The following is a 22,059-nucleotide window of genomic DNA, read 5'->3' as shown; positions in this document are numbered from 1 at the left end:
ACAATTAAATTTGGACCACACAAACACTTACCAAAAAAGAAAATAGGGAAGTTATTGTGAATAGACGGAAATGGAAATAGGGAGGTTTATCTTGAATAGGAGGGAGTATATACAAAAACAACTTATTTATTAGTATTAAACGAATAAAGCTTTTATAAAAGTGGATTGTCTCGGTGTGAGACCGTCTCGTGGAGCAAATAAAAATGAATACTTTCAAACTAAAGATGATAATGTTCTTCTAAGTTTGTAAAGAGGATCAAATGCACCCATGCACCAAGCATGGATATAATCATGGCTTTATGGTAGGCCTATAGTGATGGTTTAGCTTACAGACAAGTGAATTAGCGAGTTTAAGATGAGTTACTGTGTGGATCACACGTTTGTAAAACTAAAAAAAAATGTAATTTCAAACAAATTACTAGGAACATGCTCTTTTAATTTTGTTTGCCTAACTGAGAGGATCAAATGCGGGCATGTATCAAACATGTGGGTTAGGTTCTTAATGATTTTTTTAGCCCACGAACAAATGGATGGGTTAGTGGGTCATCGTCCGCCATACCTTTGTAAATTTATAAAAATAAAATTGCATTATCTATATATGTTTATTTTACTGTCGAACAAGTCAGGTTTAATGGGTGAACAGATTCCAAACAACTTTGGTCCTAGAACTCCTACATTGAAACAAACCCTCAATCGGTCTGTCAAGAAAACCATCTCAATCAAAAACTTAAGCTCGGTTTTATATATTCTAACATGGTCCACCTTCCCTAGTATATATGCCCAAGTCCATGCAACATAATTACCCAAGACAAGAAAGATAAAGGGAAAAGAGCATTGATAATTGGAATGAAAATAAGATCATAGAGCAAATAAAGATGCTTAATTTCAAACAATAGATGAGGATGTTCCTCTAATTTTGTTACCATATCAAATGCATGCATGTACATACCAAGCATGCTCATGGGTTATATATGGCCCATGGATCTTGCTTGTAGTGTTTTTGTTGTCCACGGAAAGCTGAATTAGCGGGTTTGAAACGAGTTAGTGTGAAGAACCATTGTAAATTTATGAAATTGCATTATTGTAATATTGTTTATGCAGGTTTCTCTTAATGGTCGATAGACCAGGTTTAATGGACGGGAAAACTCATAAACAGCTTTAGTCCTAGCTTAAAGCAAGACATAAATCTGTCGACCGCCTAGTATGCCTAAGTGTAGGCATCCTAATAATCCAAGACAAGAATGACAAAGGGGAAAGGGTATTGATGATTGAAATGAAATCATGAATATAAAGATGGTGGAGCATATGACAAGGAGTTCATGAGTTGTTTGAGTACTAATTCATTGATAGTTTGATGTCCTCATACTTTAGGAAAGGTCCAAAGGACCCTCCTACACTACACGTTCAAGCACTTGAGCCTTTAGTTTTTGTTACTTGAAAGCCTTGAAGGTGACTCCCAATAATATTATGATTATAAATTTGTCAAAGTCGTGTAAATTGTGAGTGAATGCAACGTTTCTTAGCTTGGGCACAATTTTGGCACCCTATTTAGCCGTTTTAGTAGTGGCCGTTTGAATATAACGATTGACAAATTCTCATTAAAGACGGACATATCCGTTACAAGCTGAAAACGGGTCAAGTAACACCTAAGTGTGTAGATAAGACAAAGGCAGAATGTTATTCCCTGGGCATTCTGCTTTTGTCTTATCTACCCACTTGGTATTACTTGACCCGTCTTCAGCTTGTGACGAATATGCCTGTCTTCAATAAGACTTGCTGATAATGATTTGTTTTTGGACAATATCAGTCACTTGTTTATCTTTGATTAAAATATTTATTACTGTATGAGAATGAATAAAAAGTAGGTAAATAATGGTCCTTGGTGGCCTGGTGGAGCTAGGCATCCCCCCTCCCCCTTTCCCGTCGTTGCGGGATTAGATTTTCGAATTTTTTAATTACATTTTTCGATTTTTTTTTCGAGTGTACCTTATATTATCACTCGTTTGCTAGTCGCCACCCCTTGCTCCCCTCCTTAAAAATTTTTGCCTCCTAAGTTCAAATATTGGCTCCACTACGGATGTCCTAATTAGTTATTTTCACTTAATTAAAATAATTTTCAAAAAGACTATAAAAGGTAAATAAATGATCGAGATAAAGAGAATAATTTTTTATTCGCATTATACCTTTGCTCACCACAAATAAGACTATACATCCAGATGTATATGAGCATGGTACATCCAATACAATTCTAATTGAGCTTATATTCAATCTTTTCGAGCTTTTAAAAATTTTGACTTACATTTTAATTTTCTAGGTGTTAAAATTAAAATCTAATTGAGCTTATATGCATTGTTTTTTAGTTTCAATATAATATTTTGACTTAAAAATTTCTATAAAGGCGCTCGGTTTTTTTTTTTCACTAAAGCTCGTAAAATGTACATATAAGCTCAAATCCTTTACTAAAAAGCTTCAAATCTATACTACTAGATGTATACAACTGGTTGTATAGTCTACCGTTCTCTCCGTCCCGGTCATTTGTTGTCCTTTTCCATTTTGGGGTGTCTCAGTCATTTGTTGTCCTTTCTATTTTAAGATTGAATTTGATGAGTAATTTAATCATTTACACCCAATTTATTCCACTTATCATTTAGTCATTGACCCGAACAACAAATGACCGGGACGGAGGGAGTAATTGGTAAGTCATAAGTCATAACCGTCCATATCATTCCTCACTTTGAGCATACACTCGATCTCCTCATCCATAGGAGTTATTTAGAGTTAAGGTCATGGTCATGGAATTTATACGTCACTTTGAATTTTCTTAGGACTTGATATATACATATGACATTAACTTTCCTGGAAAAAATTTCTCCACTAATATAATACGTTTTTAATAATCAGTGACAAAATTAGAATTTATAGGTAGGATGACGAAATATTTTAATGAGAGCAAACGAGCAATGCCAAGCTTTGTTTCTCCTACTTATTTTCATTGCTCTTAGATTTACAATTATTACTCTTAGGTTAATAATGTCTTTTTTGTATTTTATGCATATTAAATATGTCCTTTTTTTCAAATGTTAATGAGTATTATGCTTAGAAGTCCTTATAAAAACAAATTACAAATGATTTTGAAAAAACTTCCTCAGAAAGCCCCAATTATATCTAGTACAATCGTTATATTTTTCAGACGAGATTGTTGCTTACAAGAAATCCTAATAATAATGACCCTAGATTCCTAGACCCGTGCCAGACTCGTATTTTTTTTGGTGTTAACAAGTTTAGGTAAAAAGGTAGGCCTTACCCAGTCCAAGATCCGAACAGACCATGATATTTACTGATTGACTGTTAATAAAGTTATATTTTCACACAATGAGAATCGAACCCTTGACTTTAAAACCAGATACTAGACTCTTTACCATTATTATTCATGCAACATATATTAATCCATTTTTACGTGACCAAATGATAAATGGTGGTGAATTAATTTGGTGACTAATAAGAGTCATCTTTGACAACCATATCATGACAAGATGTCAGTAATACATGAAGGCAACTTTCTAACGAACGATTTTGATGTTTTTGCAATTCTAATAAAAATCTTTGGAAATATTAATATATAAACATTCTAAAAACATGAAAATGGCGAAGAAAATTCATTTAATATAGTCCAAAGTCAATAAATTAAATTAGTTGTTATAAACTGTACTGTACCATAGTGACAGAAAATTATTCACAGGGAGTGAGTAGCTTAAGTACGCAATTGATACACTCCACGAGATCATATAACCCTACATCACAATTATGCTTTTAATTGATCTCTTTTTAAGACAGATATTTATATTTTGAAATTAAAACGGATTAAATAAATTCAATTTGGATATATAAGATGTTATGACCCCGTTCTTTTTGGCTCAATTTCAGTTCAGCTTAATTTAATTCAACTTAATTCAGTCCAGCTTCATTCAGTTTAGTTGAACTCATTTCTTCACAAATTAACTATTACTTTAGTTGCATTCTGTTAAGCTCAGCTCCATTCAATTCGGTTCAATTCAATTCAACTCATATCAAACGAAAAGAATAGAGTCATACTTTATATTGTCTATAATTATGAATTGGGATATTCTCTCGTGTACCCCTCAACTTTTTCATTTTCTACGATATACCCCTCTTTTCATGCAAAAAAAACTTTGACCGTCAATAACTCGTGGCTATAAGTTCAGAATACGATAAATTTTGTTTCCACATTGACCGTCTTTAAGAGGTCTTCAGTTTGAGAAAAAATTCACCGACGTCTCAACTCGTAGTCGGGAATTATGGTCGGTCAAAGTTTATTCGTTAAAAAATGTTTGACCAACCATAACTACCGGCTACGAGCTCAAAATGCGGTGAATTTTTTTTTCAAATTCAAGGCCTTGACGAGATAATTTGTTTGAAAAAAATATTACCATTTTCTGAACTTGTAACAGAGAATTATTGTCGGTCAAAGTTTTTTTGTGAAAAACGAGGGGTACACCTTAGAAAACGAAAAAGTTCAGGGATACACGAGAGAATATACCTTATGAATTTATGATACTATTCCTAACTCCTAAGTGGGGAAAATCCTCTCCAGTACCCCCTTGTGATGTCCAGTACCTTCCAGTAGTTATTGAGGATCCGGATTTTATTTTAGAACGATCTAACGGTTAACTGTCTTGAAGAGGTGTAGAGATAATAATGATTTTATATTATTGTATTAGAGGAAATAAAGAGAAAAGTAATAGAGATGATCCTATCCCATTCCTAAATCATTTATTTCAAACTTCTTATATTTTAAATGTTATAAATATTATATTTAATCCGTCTTAAATTTTAGAGAGATATACACAACATAAACATCAATTCGGGTAAGTTAAGTCATCGAGACACCAACAAATAATGTTGACGTACCCGTCGTATAAGTTTGATTTGGTAAACCATAAACATTATAGAAAAATAACTAGCCCACCTTGCATGGGGTCCCACACCACTATTCCCACCCAATTCATACCGACCAATAATATTCACGTCTTGCGTGCCCTTCTCTTATTCAACTCCACTTCTATTCCTTCCCACTTCTCACCTTAATCACCCACCCAAACCATACTCTAACTTCCCTTATATCCGTCTCAGACCGACATATCCGTCTTAAACATTAAAACGATTTAAATATATAAATGAGACAAAAAATATACGAGAAAGCTGATAAAAAACCCGTCTCATCTGTCTATATACAAATAGTACTTGACCCGTTTAACCGTTTTATAATAAAAACGTACATAACCGTCTTAAGAAAGACCAGTTGCCTTTATATATATACCAACATAGACCAATATACCCGTCTTAAACATCAAAATAGACCAAATATATAAATAAGACAAAAAATATACTTCAGAATATACTAAAAAAAAAAACTTATCACATCTGTCTATAAAGATAATACTTAAAACAGATATAACCGTCTTACGAAAAACAACAGTGATCTTTATATATATACACACACCCACTTCATAATTCATAACATTTCAACAAAGTTCTTATTATATAATATCATCAACATCCCAAAACCTCCTTAAAACCTCCTACAAAAATTCCATTTCCAAAAAAAAAAAAAAAATATGACATCTTCAAGTCCTTCATACAAAAGATCATCGTCTTTAAAAAACAACAACAACGACGACAACAACGAGAACACGTTTAGAGCGACACTAGCGATAGTGGACACCGCGACATGGTACTGTTCCATTATAATCATAGCGTTGATATTATTTACAACTTTTAGGGATACTCTCCCTTACGAATACGAACAAGAATACGACGACTCAAACATGTTTGTTCCGGCGATGATGGGTCCCATCAAAGGTGGTAGCCTTCTTGAACAACGTCATGGACCGTGTGACGAAATTTACGTGGTGGGTGAAGGGGAAACACTTCATACGATTAGTGATAAGTGCGGTGACCCTTTTATTGTTGAACGTAACCCGCATATTCATGATCCTGATGATGTTTTTCCTGGTCTTGTCATTAGAATTGTGCCTACTAATTTGTTAAGATAGTAAGAATACTTTTTTTTTTTTTATAAAATTTAATCCTTCTGTTCCAATCATTTATTTACCTGTCTTTTATTATATTTTTTGTGAGAAATATTTTAATTAACGGTAAATAAATGGTTGAGAGAAGGGAGGAGAATTATGCACAACCAAACAGAGTAAACAGAGTGGAGTATTTTGTTTTGTAGTTTTGTGTATACATCTTTTGTTTTCATGTAAATAGAAAGGTAGTAAGTGTTTTGTTGGAGGAATAAGATTATGTTTATTAATTTCTATGTTTTTTTGTTGGTTCAATTAATATGATACTTTGAATTATGAAGAACAATATCGATGTACTCGTTCCATCTCAGTCATTTGTTTACTATTTATATTAATTTTGAGGGGTATTTTAATCAAAGGTAATAAATGATTGAGACGTAAATAACAATCCAATAACTATATTGACTAGAGTTATAACCGTGTACACTTTGATCGATATTGGTTATTATGATATATCTATTTTATTCATTTATTTACGTTTTTTATAGGATGAGATTATTTGCAATCACAAGAAAACTCACAAAATAGTTTAAAATCGTGTTTAAAATACAAAAACATGCTTAAAATATTAGCATTGTTAAAATGTCTAAGAGCAATAATAAAAAGGAATACGTAGACAAGACATTTTTTAAAAATATTTTCCATAAATTTCTTTTGTTGAAGGGCAACTCAATTGTGCGAGTTACGCCTCTCTCAAACTTAATTTCAGTTGAGTTCATTTCAATTCGGATTTTATAAATTGAGTATGTTATGAGACCATTTAAAGAATTTCAACATAAAAGAACGAGATGTTGCCGTGTTGGAGGGTTTGTTTTTAACTTTTTATTTTTTACCGTTTCCGGTGATAAAACAAGGAACATAATTAATTCCACAAGACTTTTATTCTCTGTTTTACCACCAAAATTAACAAAAAATGCAAACTTTACTTTAAACTGAAAAAGTAAGTAATTGTTACTTCAGCTTTTATGCAAAACCAACCAAACTTTAGTCCCATCAAGTAAAGAAGAATATTTTGCTTTCTATAACCTGGTTTTCTACGTTTTTTGGGCTCTAAACTTGGAATTTATGTCATCAAAATTCTGTCATGCAATAAATATGATTGAAAACACTGATTTTTCGATGAGACGGTCTCTCAGTAATGTTTATGTCAGATTTTTAAAATGACAAGGGTAATTACCAATTTAAATTTATTTTTCATTTCTTAATTTTTTTTTTAGTTTCTCGGTAATTAATGTCATGTCTTACACACTTTAATATAAGACGGTTTTTCGGGAGACCTACTTAAAAGAAAGGGATATTCTCTCGTGTACCCCTCAACCTTTTCATTTTCTATGATATACCCCTCTTTTCATGCAAAAAAACTTTGATCGTCAATAACTCTTGGCTACAAGTTCGGAATACGATAATCTTTTTTTTTCAAATTGACCTTCTTTAAAAGGTCTTCCGTTTAAAAAAAATTCACCGACGTTTCAACTCGTAGTCGGGAATTATGGTCGGTCAAAGTTTATTCGTTAAAAAATGTTTGACCAACCATAACTACCGGCTACGTGTTCAAAAAGCGGTGATTGTTTTTTTCAAATTGAATGCCTTGACGAGATAATTGGTTCGAAAAAAAAAATTACCATTTTCTAAACTCGTAACAGAGAATTATCGTCGATCAAAGTTTTTTTGTGAAAAACGAGGGGTACACCATAGAAAACGAATACCCCTAAAAGAAAATAAGCATCATAAGATGCATGCAAGTGGAACTAAAAATACGATTTGTGATTTGTTTGACGGCTAACTATTCACTTGCTTTCGGTTTCACGTCTTGATAAGATTTGGTAGAACTGAAATAGCGGTTAGGTACTTTGATTCATCAAAACTTGCACGTCCGTTCATATTAGTGGGTCATCGACTCGCTGATTGACGGTCTTATAATAAGTTAACCTAGTCCGTTTCGAAGATTAGAAGTAATTTTTTTTATATATCGCAAAGTTATTATTCGTAAAGTACGAAATAGCTCATCGATAGATAACTGTTAATAATAAATGATCTCCGCTATATTATTATAAAATCGTCTTACACAAAACTTACTATTACCCTGTGTCATATAGACCGTGACGTCGTTAGAATAAAATTTTCAGTAATAAGAAGATAATAATAATCTATGGAATATGATCGTAGAATCGTAAATTTGTAGTCGTCTTCATGTGAGATCATTAATACGTAGCCAAGACTCACGGGTCCTTGGTCATGACTTATAGCGACGGTCATTTTCATTCAATAGTCAATCAATTGACAATGATATACATTATGATAATATCCGAAAGTCTAATATAAGCAACATCAAACTACCAACCAAATTAATCAACCATATATATTAGAACGACGGCTCATTATTATCACTTGTACGTATGGATAAAACTTAATTTTCTTAGTATGTAAAAAAGTCTAAACAAAGACGAAATCATGGAGTGATCATTATAACAATAATCAAGACATTGTGAATTTGCGTGCTCTTACGATTGTCCGTCATATACAGATGTCAACTAGCTTAATTTGTAAAGTTGTAAAACGTGATATTCGTGATCTGAATTCAAATTTTATCAACATTAAAATCATCTTTGTGAGTCTTTTTACACCAAAAAAAAAAAAAAAACCATACATCACAAAGGTTTATTCACTTGACCACCCTTGTCCGTTGCCCTCCAATCCTTTGCAAAAGTCCATTTTTTGGCGACAAATTTTGGCAAAGGGAATTTGTGACGAGGGTGATTAATTTGTGAGAGACGGTCTCTTAGGAAATGTAGGTTGTGTTTGGCAGTATATTTCAGCTATTTTATTTGGTTAAAGTCGCTTATTTGACCAAAATTTCAGGTAACTTATATTTTTGCAGGTGTTTGGCAAGTAGCTTATTTGCTCAAATAAGTTGTCTGAAATGAAATGCTAATAGGGTAGCATTTCAGATTTCAAGTGCCTGATTGTAATGAATATTCCTTTTGTACCCCTTTCAATCTATAATATTAAATAATTAATATATTTTCTTAGGTCATTTCACCATAATAAGCTACCGTTTCCATTAATTTGCCAAACATTTTTTTATATAATCAGTTACTTTATCAGCTCCTAATTTTCAGCTACCTTATCAGTTACCTGTTCAGGTTTCAATCAGCTTTTCAGTTTTCAGGTAACTTTTCAGCTAGTTTTACCAAACAGAGCTTTGACAATGCATTCCAGGTACCTGATTTGGTCAAAATAGCTTATTTGACCAAAATTTCAGGTACTTTATTTTTTTTGTAAGTGTTTGACAAGTAGCTTACTGAACCAAAATTTCAGGTACCTTAATTTTTGTGTAAGTGTTTGGCAAGTAGCTTATTTAACCAAATAAACTACCTGAAATAAAATGCTACCTGGCTCTGTTTGGTAAAATTAACTGAAAAGGTAGCTAAAACCTGAAAAAAGGTAGTTGAAAACTGAAAAGCTAATTGAAACCTGAAAAGGTAACTGATAAAGTAGCTGAAAATTAGGAACTAATAAAGTAGCTGATTATATAAAAAAAATGTTTGCCAAACTAACGGAAAATGTAACTGATTTTGATGAAATGGCGTAAAAGGATATGATAATGATTTAATAGTATAGATTTAAAGGCAAAAAAGAAAATTAAAATCAAATCAGGTACCTGAAATCTCAAATGCTACTTTAGGTAACATTGTATTTCAGGTAGCTTGTTTGGTCAAATAAGCTACTTGCCAAACGCTTACATAAAAATAAGGTACCTGGAATTTTTGGTCAAATAAGCTACTTTGACCAAATCAGGTACCTGATTTGATTTGATTTTCTTTCTTTACCCCTTAAATCTATACTATTAAATAATTATCATATCATTTTACGTATTTTCACCAAATCAGTTACCTTTTCAGTTAATTTGTCAAAAAAAAATTTATATAATAATTTACCTTATCAACCCCTAATTTTCAGCTAGACATGACAAAAGCAACCCGGCTCGAAAAGACTCAACCGAGACCCGAAGTGACCCAAACTACATCACCCGAATGTGACTCGAAAACCCGAATTGACTCGACCCGAACATGACCCCAGCTTTCTTGAGCTGTAACTGACCCTACCCGAAAATGACCCAATTCAAAACCACTAAACCCGAAAATGACCTGACAAAATATAACTCTAATTAAACCGAAAAGACTTGAAATAGCTATTTTTCTATTATTCATTGACCCGAAAATGACCCGACCCGTAACAACCCGTCCCGCTTGACCCGAAACAGACCTGACCAGCAAACCCGAAACACACCCGAAATCGGAAATGACTCGTCCCGATCCGAATTAACTCGAAATCAATGAGAGATCCGAAATGACCAGGCACGAACTGGCCCGACCTGAACCCGACTCGTTGACCCGTTTTGCCAGGTTTATAATTTCAGATACCTTATCGGTTACCTTTTGAGATTTTAGGTAGTTTTTCAGTTTTCAGTTACCGTTTCAGATTTTAGCTACTTTTTCAATTAGTTTTACCGTTTTACCAAACAGACCTTAGTGTTAATTAATAATCTGTTACAAAACGTGTTTTTTTTTTTTGGTAGTGTACATGTTTTTTTTTGGTACATAGTGTACATGTTATGTTAGAATATGGTGTTTGATATATTGTGAGACAGCTTAAGCGTTAAGAATTGGGTAAATTTTTCGATATTAGATAGGATTGTATGTATATATTTCCTAATTCCGGAAAAAATAGGATTATTAATTTTGCTATAAATACGCTACACATGTAATTATATGTATTCATCTATGATCCATTAATTCAATACAATTTACAAACTTAAGAATTAAGAATTAGATCCCTCCAAGCCCAAGATGCAGTGCCTAGCAGTTAAAACTAGATGCGAAAACGAACCACTTCCTCGTTGGTTCATGGTTACTCAAGTCGCACTTCGAGTCCTAGCAATTTTATGCACCATCGCTTCAATTATAGCGATGGTTACAAGCGGAACTTCAGTCTCGCTTTACGGGGTTATGAAGATAAAAGCTCGTTATTATTACTCTTCGGCGTTTAAGTTTCTTTTAGGTGTAGACGCGGCTGTATGCGCTCTAGTTTTATTATCGCTACTTGTTGCTCTTTACGTCCTTTACAAGAAACAATCTAACCGTGCATATTGGTATTACTTGTTTTTGCACGATTTGATTTTGATGACGGTTTTGATATCCGCTTGTGGAGCTGCATCGTCGATTGGTTATGTTGGAGTTTATGGACAACCGGAAACGTTTTGGATTAAGATTTGTAATAATGCCGGAAAGTTTTGTACATATGTTGGGATTTCAGTCGGATTCTCGTATGCCGCGTTCTTGTGTCTCTTTGCTCTTATCATTGTATCTTCTTATATGCTTATGAAGCCTTCCCTAAAGCCGGAGCAGGTGCAGGAGCGGGAGCGTGTGCTTTGCATGGCTTGATCGGTTTTAAAATAAATGGTTAGGATAAAGGGAGTATACGAACTAGCGAGATTATATGTTATGTCTTGAGTCTTGACGTTATTTGTTTTATCAATTGTTATTTTATCTTATAAATAAGCTAAGAATTAGAAAAATATTACTAACGATTGAAATTTTGTTATAATCTTTGCAAGTTTAACGAATTTTTATCTTATTCATACCATATTTCTAACAGTTTTTCGTAAATCACGTAAAAATATTACATATAATGATATTGATATTGCAATATTCATGTTGATAACGTCGGAACTTAAACTAAAAGTCGTAAGAGTAGGAATATTAATACATAGCAACCGATTGGAATGATGTTAAAAAAAAAAAATTTCAAAAAAGACTTGTATAGCGTGAAGCAATTTCATCTCATAAGACTGTATTCATACGATCATGTTTTTGGTTTTCTATGTTATACCCTACTTAAAATTCTAACTTTATAGATTAGTCTATATCCTGACCTTATTTATTGTCTTTCCTGACTTACTTTCATGGTTAATTTATTAAATCGTCTCTTTATCATTTATTAAATCGTCTCTTTATCATTCTAATTACGCAATATCCTACTCATTACTTATTAGTTTATCGACTTACCCAATAACACGCCAAATAATTTACAAATCTAACTAAAAATATGCTAATTTTAGTGTTTGGTAAAGAGCGGATTAACTTCAGCAAAAGCAGATTATAAATGACAGATTTTATCAGAAGTTTCTAACATATTACAACAAGCAGAATTAATTTGAGTATTTGGTAATTGGAAGATTAAGATTAGTAGATTTTATATTAGTTTTCTTTGTAAAATGAAAAACTTTCCTATTTTACAATATGCTAACCATGAATATGCTGGGGTAAACAGCATGTTGTAAAACAACATATTGACCCAAATATGCTATTTACCAAAAACTAAAATTAGCATATTGATTGGTCAAACATGCTAAGACCCTTGAATATACTAAAGAAGTGATCATAATTCTACTCAAACATTGTGAATTGAAAAATTCTAAGGTCCACCGGGTGTACAAGAATATCGTACACCCTAACCAATGAGATGCCTTAATTTTTATTTTAGTAAGATTGTGTTCTTTTATTTATGGAGAATTTAGTCAATTCTTATTCTCATTGGGTAGGGTGTACGATGACATGGTACTCCCGGTGTACCCAATAATTTCTTGTGAATTTGTGTGTTTGAACAACAAATATTTAATTTTTTTTTTTTTTTTTTGAGATAAACAATATTTAATTTCTAGATATGTAAAGATATTAGGAAAGTAACAATATTAGATTTAGGCAATTAAATTTTTCCAAATTCAGGAAAAAAGTATGATTATTCTTAATTTCCTCTACTATTAATAAACTATATATATATATACATTCATTCCATATAATCACATTAACCGTCAATACAATATAAACTTAAGAATTATTACATCTCAATACGATTACTTATCGAAGATGGACATAGAAGAATTTCAAAGTTGCGAAAACAACGAACCACCTCCTCGTTGGTTCACGGTTCATCAAGCTATGTTCCGAATCCTAGCAATTTTATGCACTATCGCTTCAATAGTAGCAATACTCGCTACTAGCCGGACTTCGGCCTTGCTTTACGAGGTTTTGAGATTGAGAATCGATGTTCGTTATTATTATTACTCTTTTATGTTGAAGTTATTTATCGGTGTAGACGTGGCCGTATGTGCTCTAGTTTTATTCTCACTATTTGCCGCGGTTTATTTCCTCTACAAGGAACAATTTAATCGCGCAGATTGGTACAACTTGTTTTTTCAAGATTTGTGTTCGATGACGGTTTGTATCCGCTTGTGCATCATCGTCAATTGGTTATGTTGGAATTCATCGACAGCCAAGAACCTTTTGGACTAAGATTTGCAATAATGTCGAAAATTTTTGCACCGATTTTGGGATTTCAGTCGCGTTCTCATACATGCACCGCTTATTTAAAACAAATGATTGGAACGAGGGAGTGAACTAGCGAGATTATGTCATGTCTAGACATTATTTAATTTGTGTGTTCAATTGTTGTTTTATCTTGTAGATACGCTAAGAATTAGGAAGATTTATAAACTTATTGTTCCATATAATTTACTAGGGATTGAAATTTTGGTACTCTTTACTACTTTTATGCTATACTATATAAACTTATTTAGTTTTTGTTTAACAATTTATCTTATTCATACCATAATTCTAACATTTTTCAAAAAATCGCGACAAAAACATCACATATAATGATAATGATAATGGGCTAGTGTGACATAATGCAGATCCCATGTCCCATTTCGTGTCTCATCTTGTGTCCTATCACTTCTTTGACACATAATAAGCCCTTTAATATATATTCTTACCATTTCTATTATCTTATGCGTGATGTGTCAAGATATTAAGATAATGAAACACAAGATGAAACATAAAAGTGGGACAAGTGAGTTCAACTTTGATAACCGGGGTTTCTTAATAGGAAAGTAATTAATTATAATAATATTACTAAGAGTGGGTAATTTGATTTTAAATAGGACTGTAATTCCTTGCTAATTCAGGTAAAAATAGGAATAATTACTTTTACTATAAATACCCTATACATGTATTCAATACAAAACAAACATAAGAAACCCTAGCAACGTATTATAATAACCTATTTAAGATGTCGACGATGTCGTTAGTAGAAAAAGTTGAAAGATCCGAAAACGACGAACCAGTTCCTAATTGGTTCATACAAACGCAATTTTGGCTTCGAGTCCTAGTCATTTGCTTCACCGTCAATTCAATCGTAACGTTGCTTGGCAGCGATACGCCAGTCTCGGATTCCGGGGTTATAAGGACGACGAATGCTCGTTATTATTACTCTTCAGCGTTTAAGTTTCTTCTAGGTGTAGACGTGGCCGTATGCGCTCTATATACGATTTCACTACATGTCCCTATGTATTATGCCGCGCGCAAGAAAGACCTTAGCCGTAAACATTGGTACTACTTATTTTTGCATGATTTAATTGCGATGACGGTTTTGATATCCGCTTGTGGAGCAGCATCGTCGATTGTTTATGTTGGAGTTTATGGACAACCGGAAACGTTTTGGAATAAGTTTTGTAATAATGCTGGAGACTTGTGCATATATCTTGGGGTTTCAGTCGCGTTTTCATATGTCGCGGTCTTGTGTTTATTTGCTCTTACGGTTATATCTTCTTACGTGCTTATGAAGCCTTCCCTAACGCAAGAGCAAGATCGAGAGGGAGCTTATTGTGTATGATCGGTTTTAGAACAAATAATTGGGACAGAGGAAGTACATAAACTAGCGAGATAATGTCTAGACGTTATTAATTTGTTTGTTCAATTGTTATTTTATGTTATAAATAAGTTACAGAACTAGGGAGATGCATTGCTCGGTATAATTTTATTAATAAATATAAGCATAGGTATTGTTTAATGTATTTATTTTATTCAATCACACTATATCTCTCAACCTTTTCATAAAAATATTATGTTCAAAGAATATATATGACATACTCACAAGTCACATTAATCATGCTAAAATAGTGAAATAGGGTTGAACATGGAGGCACAACAAGTCAACAACCAAAACATTATCGTCATATACCAATATAGAATATTACTCTCTCCTTCTGATTCACCTGATTAGCGTATCATTAATTAAAATACTCCTCATAACGAATAAAAACGATAAATAAATGATTAAAATGAACGATATGTTGATAGTGAAAGCGGATGAAGTTGTCTGGACTGCATCAATCAAAGAGGATTGTCACATTAATCATGCTATAATGTAACAACTTCCATCCTCTTTGATTAATGTGACTATTAAGATTAATGTGACTATTGAGTAGGGAAAGAAGCTTACGTGGACACCATTTTGACAAATATGTCTTAATTAATCAAAGAGGATGGAAGCTTCTTTCCCTACTCAATAGTCGCATTAATCATGCTATAATGTAACAGCTTATGTGTTCGTCTTTGTCTAGCAATATTGTAAGAATGTAGTTCGTAAGCTCACCCGTTATGTTCTGAACAGTCCCACAAACTGTTCAGTTCTGAATGGTTCACAAACAGAATGAAGAACACGTGATTGGTTTTATTTGGCAAAGAAGAATTTCGGATAAAATAATTTCTGAACAAAATTTGGCTAAGATATTTTTAAGAACCTTCTGGTTGTTTTGACAAAAAAAATATCTTTTGAAATTAGTTGGAATATTTATCTTGCAAAATAAGTCAAATTATTTTATGGAATATTTTATTCTAAAAGATATTATTTGCTTTATCTCTTTACCAAAAATATAGGATTTGTTACCAAACTACTCTTTTATATAATTTTCCAGCTGATCATTCTTTGGTGTCACCAAAAAATTGAGAGCTTCGGGGGTGTTTGGCCAAACTTTCTAAGTGCTTTTCTAATTGTAAAATAGAAGCAGGGCCAAACCCTATAATTTAGGGAGATAAAAAACTACTTTTGAAAAGTCAGAAGTTAATAAAAAGCTACTAGAAACAGAAGCACCAAATTAATGCTTATGCTTCTACTTCTCCCAAAAACTCTTAGGATTATGGAAACTAAAAAAAAAAACTAAAAAGTAGTAGTAGGCCAAACACATCAATTTGTTAAGAAACTACTTTTACAAAAGTTTGGCCAAACAACTACAACTTTTTCAAAAAGTAGTTTATGAAAAAACTCATTCGAGAAAGTAAAAGTTATTTCACATAAACTAGGCCAAACAGCACCTTCATATATTACATCAGCAGCTTTTGCAAATTACTTTTCACGTGTATTGTTCTAAAATTTATTTGCAAAATATCTTTCGTGTCCTGTGAACCATTCTCGTGTGCTTAAGTTCTTATATTCATATTCTAAATTATTGAACCATATAAGGAGACAAAGTGTGTTGTAATTTTCCTTTTGTGAGAGAGTGCTTTTGGGGTACGGGGTTGAACCCGAGTCACACGATCGGGGTTGATCGTGGGGATTTACTTTGTAATCGGGTTTGGTTATAAAGTGAATATTCACTACTACAAAACACGTTATGGACATCAGTCGATGGACATCGGATTATCTGGAAAACCGATGTACATAACATGCACATCGGTTGTTTGCAAAAACCTGATGTGCATATAATTATATGTACATCGGTTGCGTTAAAAAACACATGTCCATTATTTCTGATTTTAAAGGACATGTGATATTTAATAAAACCCATGTCTATATAAAAGTCATGGACATGGAACATTGCATTTAACCGATGTGCATCTAAAGTGAAAATTATAAGCGGCAAAAATATTTACCTCACCGCCATCACTTATAATCTCGACTACCTACATTCTTCCCCAAATCCTCTCCCTCACTTTCACTCCCAAACCACTACAAGAAATAAGCGTTTTTGAGACCGTTATTTTCATTGAGATCGAAAACCTTTGTTTTTTATTTGTGACTGTCTCGAACACACATTCATTCTGAATTTCACATCCTTCATTTCACAAAACCTCCCAATACAGCCGACTTGCTCTCCAACGGCGACGACCTTCACTCCCAACGGCGACAAGGCTTTCACCTGCACTCCCAAAGCCGATGACGCTTCGACCTGCTATCATCTATTGTTTCTCTCTCCTTTCTCGCTCAACTCTTTCCCATCCTGCATCTCAGCTCTTTCCCGTCCCATGTCTTTAAACGCAGGTATTTTTATAATTCCAAAGCTTTGAATCTTTCAATGAATTACATAATGAGTTACTATTTTGACTAATTGAGTTAGAGTTTTGACAGATGATGATTATTTAGGGTTAGGTTTTGATAATTTTGATTAGATTAGGTTTGATGGTTGATTTCCCCATGGTGAACTTGTTTGTTGGATTAATTTTAACTTATGTGCAGCGAATTTGATTATTTAGGGTTAGATTTCTTTCAGTTTCAATTAAGATCTATTAGGCGTTTTTATGCAAATTCAAACGGTTTTCATTCATTGGCAGGGATTTGTTCTTGTTCAGCCCAGATTCGCACCTCAATCTTAGGTTCAGGTTTAATGAATTTTTCGTATAGGTATCCAACTTATGTGCTTTCAAATTTAAGTTAGTGCTTTGTGGTATTGGTGTAGCTGGGATTTGGTATACTCTATAGATGTGTGTGATTAAAATACGTTTACTTAGCAGATTAAGACAACTTAACTGGTAAATAACTTGTGCTTATGTTCTTAAAGAAGATATATAACTCAGAGAAATAGTTATGTAGCAGTGTTTAAGGTACATTACTAAGTAGCGTCAGATGAAGACGACTGCTTTCACTTCACTGTTGGTTAATTTCCTCACAACCATGACTGTTATTTCAAATTAAGATATTTTATGATAATAGGCTATTAGTGAATGGTGAAGTGAGATGGCGAATTTGTATTTCATGGTCAACTTGTTTGTTGGTTTAATTATATTTCGGAACATAGATGCTATTAGTGACTAATGAAGTTTTATATTTCAGAACATATAGACCGATGTGTGGTCTTTTATGTTAGAAGTCAATAGTGCACCGTTTATGAGACTGATGTGCGGTTTTGTGTTTTTGTATGGAGTATAGGTGAGCCTATGTTGGATCATGACCGTCATTTTCATGTACCAATGTCTACACTCTACACATGCCCACATTAGACAAATTTCTTGAGTTTCATTTTTTTGAAAGTATTACTTTGTTTATGAATAGGATGATTATTAATATCGTCTCTTTGCCCAAACCTTAGCTTTTATTTGAATATTGGCATTGTTATTGGCTTGTACATCTCTTTTAATTTTCTAATTGATTAATATGTTAGCTTAGTGATGTCAAAGTGGTCCTCTGCTTATAGAATATAAGTTGGGGTTCTTTAAGATACTTTCACAAGTCTAGTTATGGAAAATAAATACTTGTGGCGGTTTTCTTTTTGTAAGAGCTTTTCTTTGAATATTGGCATTGTTTTTTTGAAAGTATTACTTTGTTTATGAATAGGATGATTATTAATATCGTCTCTTTGCCCAAACCTTAGCTTTTCTTTCTCTTTATTTACCTACATCTGCTTCTCTCGGTTGCACAAAACCGCCTGCACCCTACCTGGGCTAAACACCCCTCATTGTATGATTTGCCATTTATTTGTAGTCTTCTCGTTCGCCATCGTCACTCCCTCCACTTGGAATTATGCAAGGACAGAGCCTGGATTGAGAGATATAGAGTTGAGCAAGTTCGGGTCAGAATGGTGTTGTAGAGCATTCTTCTGAGCAGTCCTCTTGCAGTGGTTATAACTCAAGATATATAGCTGACCTGTCCATGATTCTAACTCTCAATTAAGGTTAGCATTTCAAGCTCTTTATCCATATAAGAATGATAGCAACTAGTGAGAATAACTCCATATATTAGCTCCTAAAGTCAGGCATGTAGTAATGAATAATCAGAATGTTATAATGTTCATTAACCCCTTAATTTGCATCTGAATTATATGAATGCTTGAAATTTCATTTGGCTTATTTGCTTGGAAAGATAATGAAGGACCCATAGTCCTAACTCCTACTACAACTTTCATATTTGGTATAAACTAACTATTTTTCTTAATTTGATGGAATGGGTAGGCCAATTGGAGAATAAATGGTAGATTTTGCTGAAGATATATGTGATATCACTCGCAATCATATTAAGATCACATATGAGTATTGGCTTAAAGTAACTGAGGGAATTAAAGATTTGATTTGGCAAGACATAAAGGTAAAGTCACCCTGAGTTCTGGTTTGATTATTTTGATTTATTTAGAACTTAGCATAGCTCCAGTTAGTGATTAAATCATAAGCAAATGTTATGGACAAGTTATTGATTATTATGTAATAAATTACAAATTATTCACAGGGATCATTGGATGCTCCTTGTATTTGACGTTGTTGATCGTAATCAAGTACTTTGGTTTGATTCAACGGGAAATTCAGTGCCTTCAAAGTTAAGAACCTACATTAATACGTAAGTTGAACTTGATAGTTATTATGCATGCACAATGTTCGCTGAATGTCCATTTCGAACTATATTCGCTGACAATTATTTATTGGAAACCTTATATAGAGCTATACGAGTGTACGGCTACAACGGTGGGGGCAAGAAAGAGTTCTCAAACACCGCAATGGCTGAAAATTAATGTAAGTTCATTACTATATCAGATGTCTACTTGTTTTATTACGTTTAAATAGCAAAAAATGGTTGCTTTAATTTGCCGACATCTTTGTTTTAGTGTGCTCGTCAAGAAGGTGATACGAGAACGGGTACTACATAATGAGGTACATGCTGGAAATTGTGACTCGTTCGGACCGGCGAAAGCTATCGATGAGGTCGATTACCCGAAATTTTAAAACTCTTGTATAATGTTTTCAAGTAATGTTTACCCCCTTGCCGATCAACAAGTAACTATGATAGCCTATGATGGCACGCTTGTTGTCGCCTTGCCAAGTTTTACTACCATAAAATCCCATTATTGAGCTTCAATTTGTTTTAGTATTTGTGGTATTATATAAGACGTCGTCATGTGCATGATTTTCAGGTTTTTCAAGACAAAATGGCATATTCACAAGATGAAATCGATGAAGTTCGGGACTTGTGGGCGAACTATTTTTCGAATGCCTAGTTGTAGTAGTAATCTATTAGTTTGATTCTGAAAACTCTGTTTGTCTCGGGATCTTGAAGGCCATGTTTTGTTGTCGTAAGAAACGTATTACGAAACCTTTGTTGGATTGTTTAAATTAGCTGCTTGAATTCAAACAATGTATGACGAACAACGTTTGTCAAAATTTGGTATGAATTTGATATGTTTGGTTGAATGGCCTCCAATTTGGGTAAGCCATCTATGAATGGAATATGGTTTGCCATTTATGAATGGCCTCTGTTTTGGATTAACAGTTCATTTGCATTAGAAGTACCATTTCCAATTTTTTTTTTAAAAAATTGACAAAATAATGGACATCGGTTCAAAGCAGAAATTGGATGTAAACCGTTTCTAAAACACATGAAGTTTTGGAAAAACTCTGATGTGTATGGGTACTAAAGGACATCGGATTTGGAAAGTAACTGATGTACAAGATTGTAAAGGACATGGGATTATGAGTAAAATCTGATGTGTATCAATAATAATGGACATGGGATATATAAGAAATCCGATGTCCATCCAAGTAAAGGACATGGGATTATGAGTAAAATCTGATGTGTATCAACAATAATGGACATGGGATATATAAGAAATCCGATGTCCATCCAAAAATGGACATCGGTTGTAAATCCGATGTGCATTACTACCATAAGGACATGACCGAACTCTACATCGGAGCACTATCCCATGTCCATGACCCTAAAACTCCGATGTAGTAAAGGGTTCTTGTAGTAGTGATTAATAAGAGAGAGGTGGACGTAGACCTTTAGAGAATAGGTTGAACCAGGTTAAAAAATCTCGTGTCTCTTGCCTCCTTTTCGTTTTGCTTATTTTCATTTCTCGTTTTATTTTTCCTTTTTGATTCACGCGCTCAGTTATCAGAGTATATTACAACTCTGATTGTTTGAACAATTTCCGCGACTGTTCATTTTGTCTGTATACTGTGTTATTATCGAACGTGAACAAGTTATTCACCTTAATTTCACTTTAATTTTAAAAAGGGTACTTAATTCACCCCCTCCCCCTCTTAAGTACCGCATCGATAAACTCAACAAATTCCTTGCTAATTCAGATAAAAATAGGAATAATTACATTTACTATAAATACCCTATTCATGTATTCATATTAATCACCCATTCAATTCAATATAAAACAAACATAAGAATAAGAACCAACCCCTCTAGGAAAAACCCTAGCTACGTATAATAACCTATTTAAGATGTCGACGATGACGTTACTAGAAAAAGTTGAAAGCTCGTTATTTGAGGCTGAAATAGAACAGGTTGATTCCTGAAATAGAACAGGTTGATTCCTGAAATGAGCTCGGACGCGTGATTGAAAAACAGGGAGAAAAAGAAACAGGTTCCGGTACGATCTTCCGAACGGCTGAAATTGAAGTGTATAATACACGGTTTTTCGGGATTCCGGGGTCCTGGAATAAAATTCTCCGGAAATCACATAGAAAGTTCCTCGGGTCAGATAAAGCGGTCACGCAAAGTTTGAGCACCAACGGAAGACATTTGGGGGTGCCGGTGTGCCACAAACCAGCATTCCCCGAAACTCGGATTATCGTGAAAAATGTGTTAAATCTCGTTATTTGAGGCTGAAATCGAACAGTTGATTCCGAAATCGAACAAAGGTTGATTCCGAAATGAGCTCGGACGCGTGATTGAAAAACAGGGAGAAAAGAAACAGGTTCTGGTACGACCTTCCGAACGTCTGAAATTGAAGTGTATAATACACGGTTTTTCGAGATTCCGGGGTCCCGGAATAAAATTCTCCGAAAATCACATAGAAAGTTCCTCGGGTCAGATAAAGCGGCCACGCATAGTTTGA

The 22,059-nt window shown here is 33.6% G+C and overlaps 2 protein-coding genes and 1 long non-coding RNA gene across 3 annotated transcripts; all 3 read left to right on the top strand.

Annotated features, from left to right (window-relative positions):
• Positions 1 to 11,077: 11,077 nt before the first annotated feature.
• LOC141608784 (CASP-like protein 1F2) lies at positions 11,078 to 11,551 on the top strand. Its single transcript, XM_074428127.1, has one exon. The coding sequence runs from the start codon at positions 11,078 to 11,080 to the stop codon at positions 11,549 to 11,551; it is 474 nt and encodes a 157-aa protein (XP_074284228.1).
• A 2,695-nt stretch (positions 11,552 to 14,246) lies between these two features.
• On the top strand, positions 14,247 to 14,840 carry LOC141608783 (CASP-like protein 1F2). Its single transcript, XM_074428126.1, has one exon. The coding sequence runs from the start codon at positions 14,247 to 14,249 to the stop codon at positions 14,838 to 14,840; it is 594 nt and encodes a 197-aa protein (XP_074284227.1).
• A 2,085-nt stretch (positions 14,841 to 16,925) lies between these two features.
• On the top strand, positions 16,926 to 20,450 carry LOC141606716 (uncharacterized). The gene is made up of 5 exons (XR_012526791.1): positions 16,926 to 17,267; positions 17,558 to 17,627; positions 18,595 to 18,894; positions 19,172 to 19,304; positions 20,122 to 20,450. It is a non-coding gene; the product is annotated as an uncharacterized LOC141606716 (long non-coding RNA).
• Positions 20,451 to 22,059: the final 1,609 nt, after the last annotated feature.

Source organism: Silene latifolia, chromosome 10 (assembly GCF_048544455.1).
Source record: "Silene latifolia isolate original U9 population chromosome 10, ASM4854445v1, whole genome shotgun sequence".
NCBI classification, from domain to species: domain Eukaryota; kingdom Viridiplantae; phylum Streptophyta; class Magnoliopsida; order Caryophyllales; family Caryophyllaceae; genus Silene; species Silene latifolia.
The sequence above is the reverse complement of the archived record's forward strand: the minus strand, read 5'-3'. Positions and strand labels throughout refer to the sequence as shown.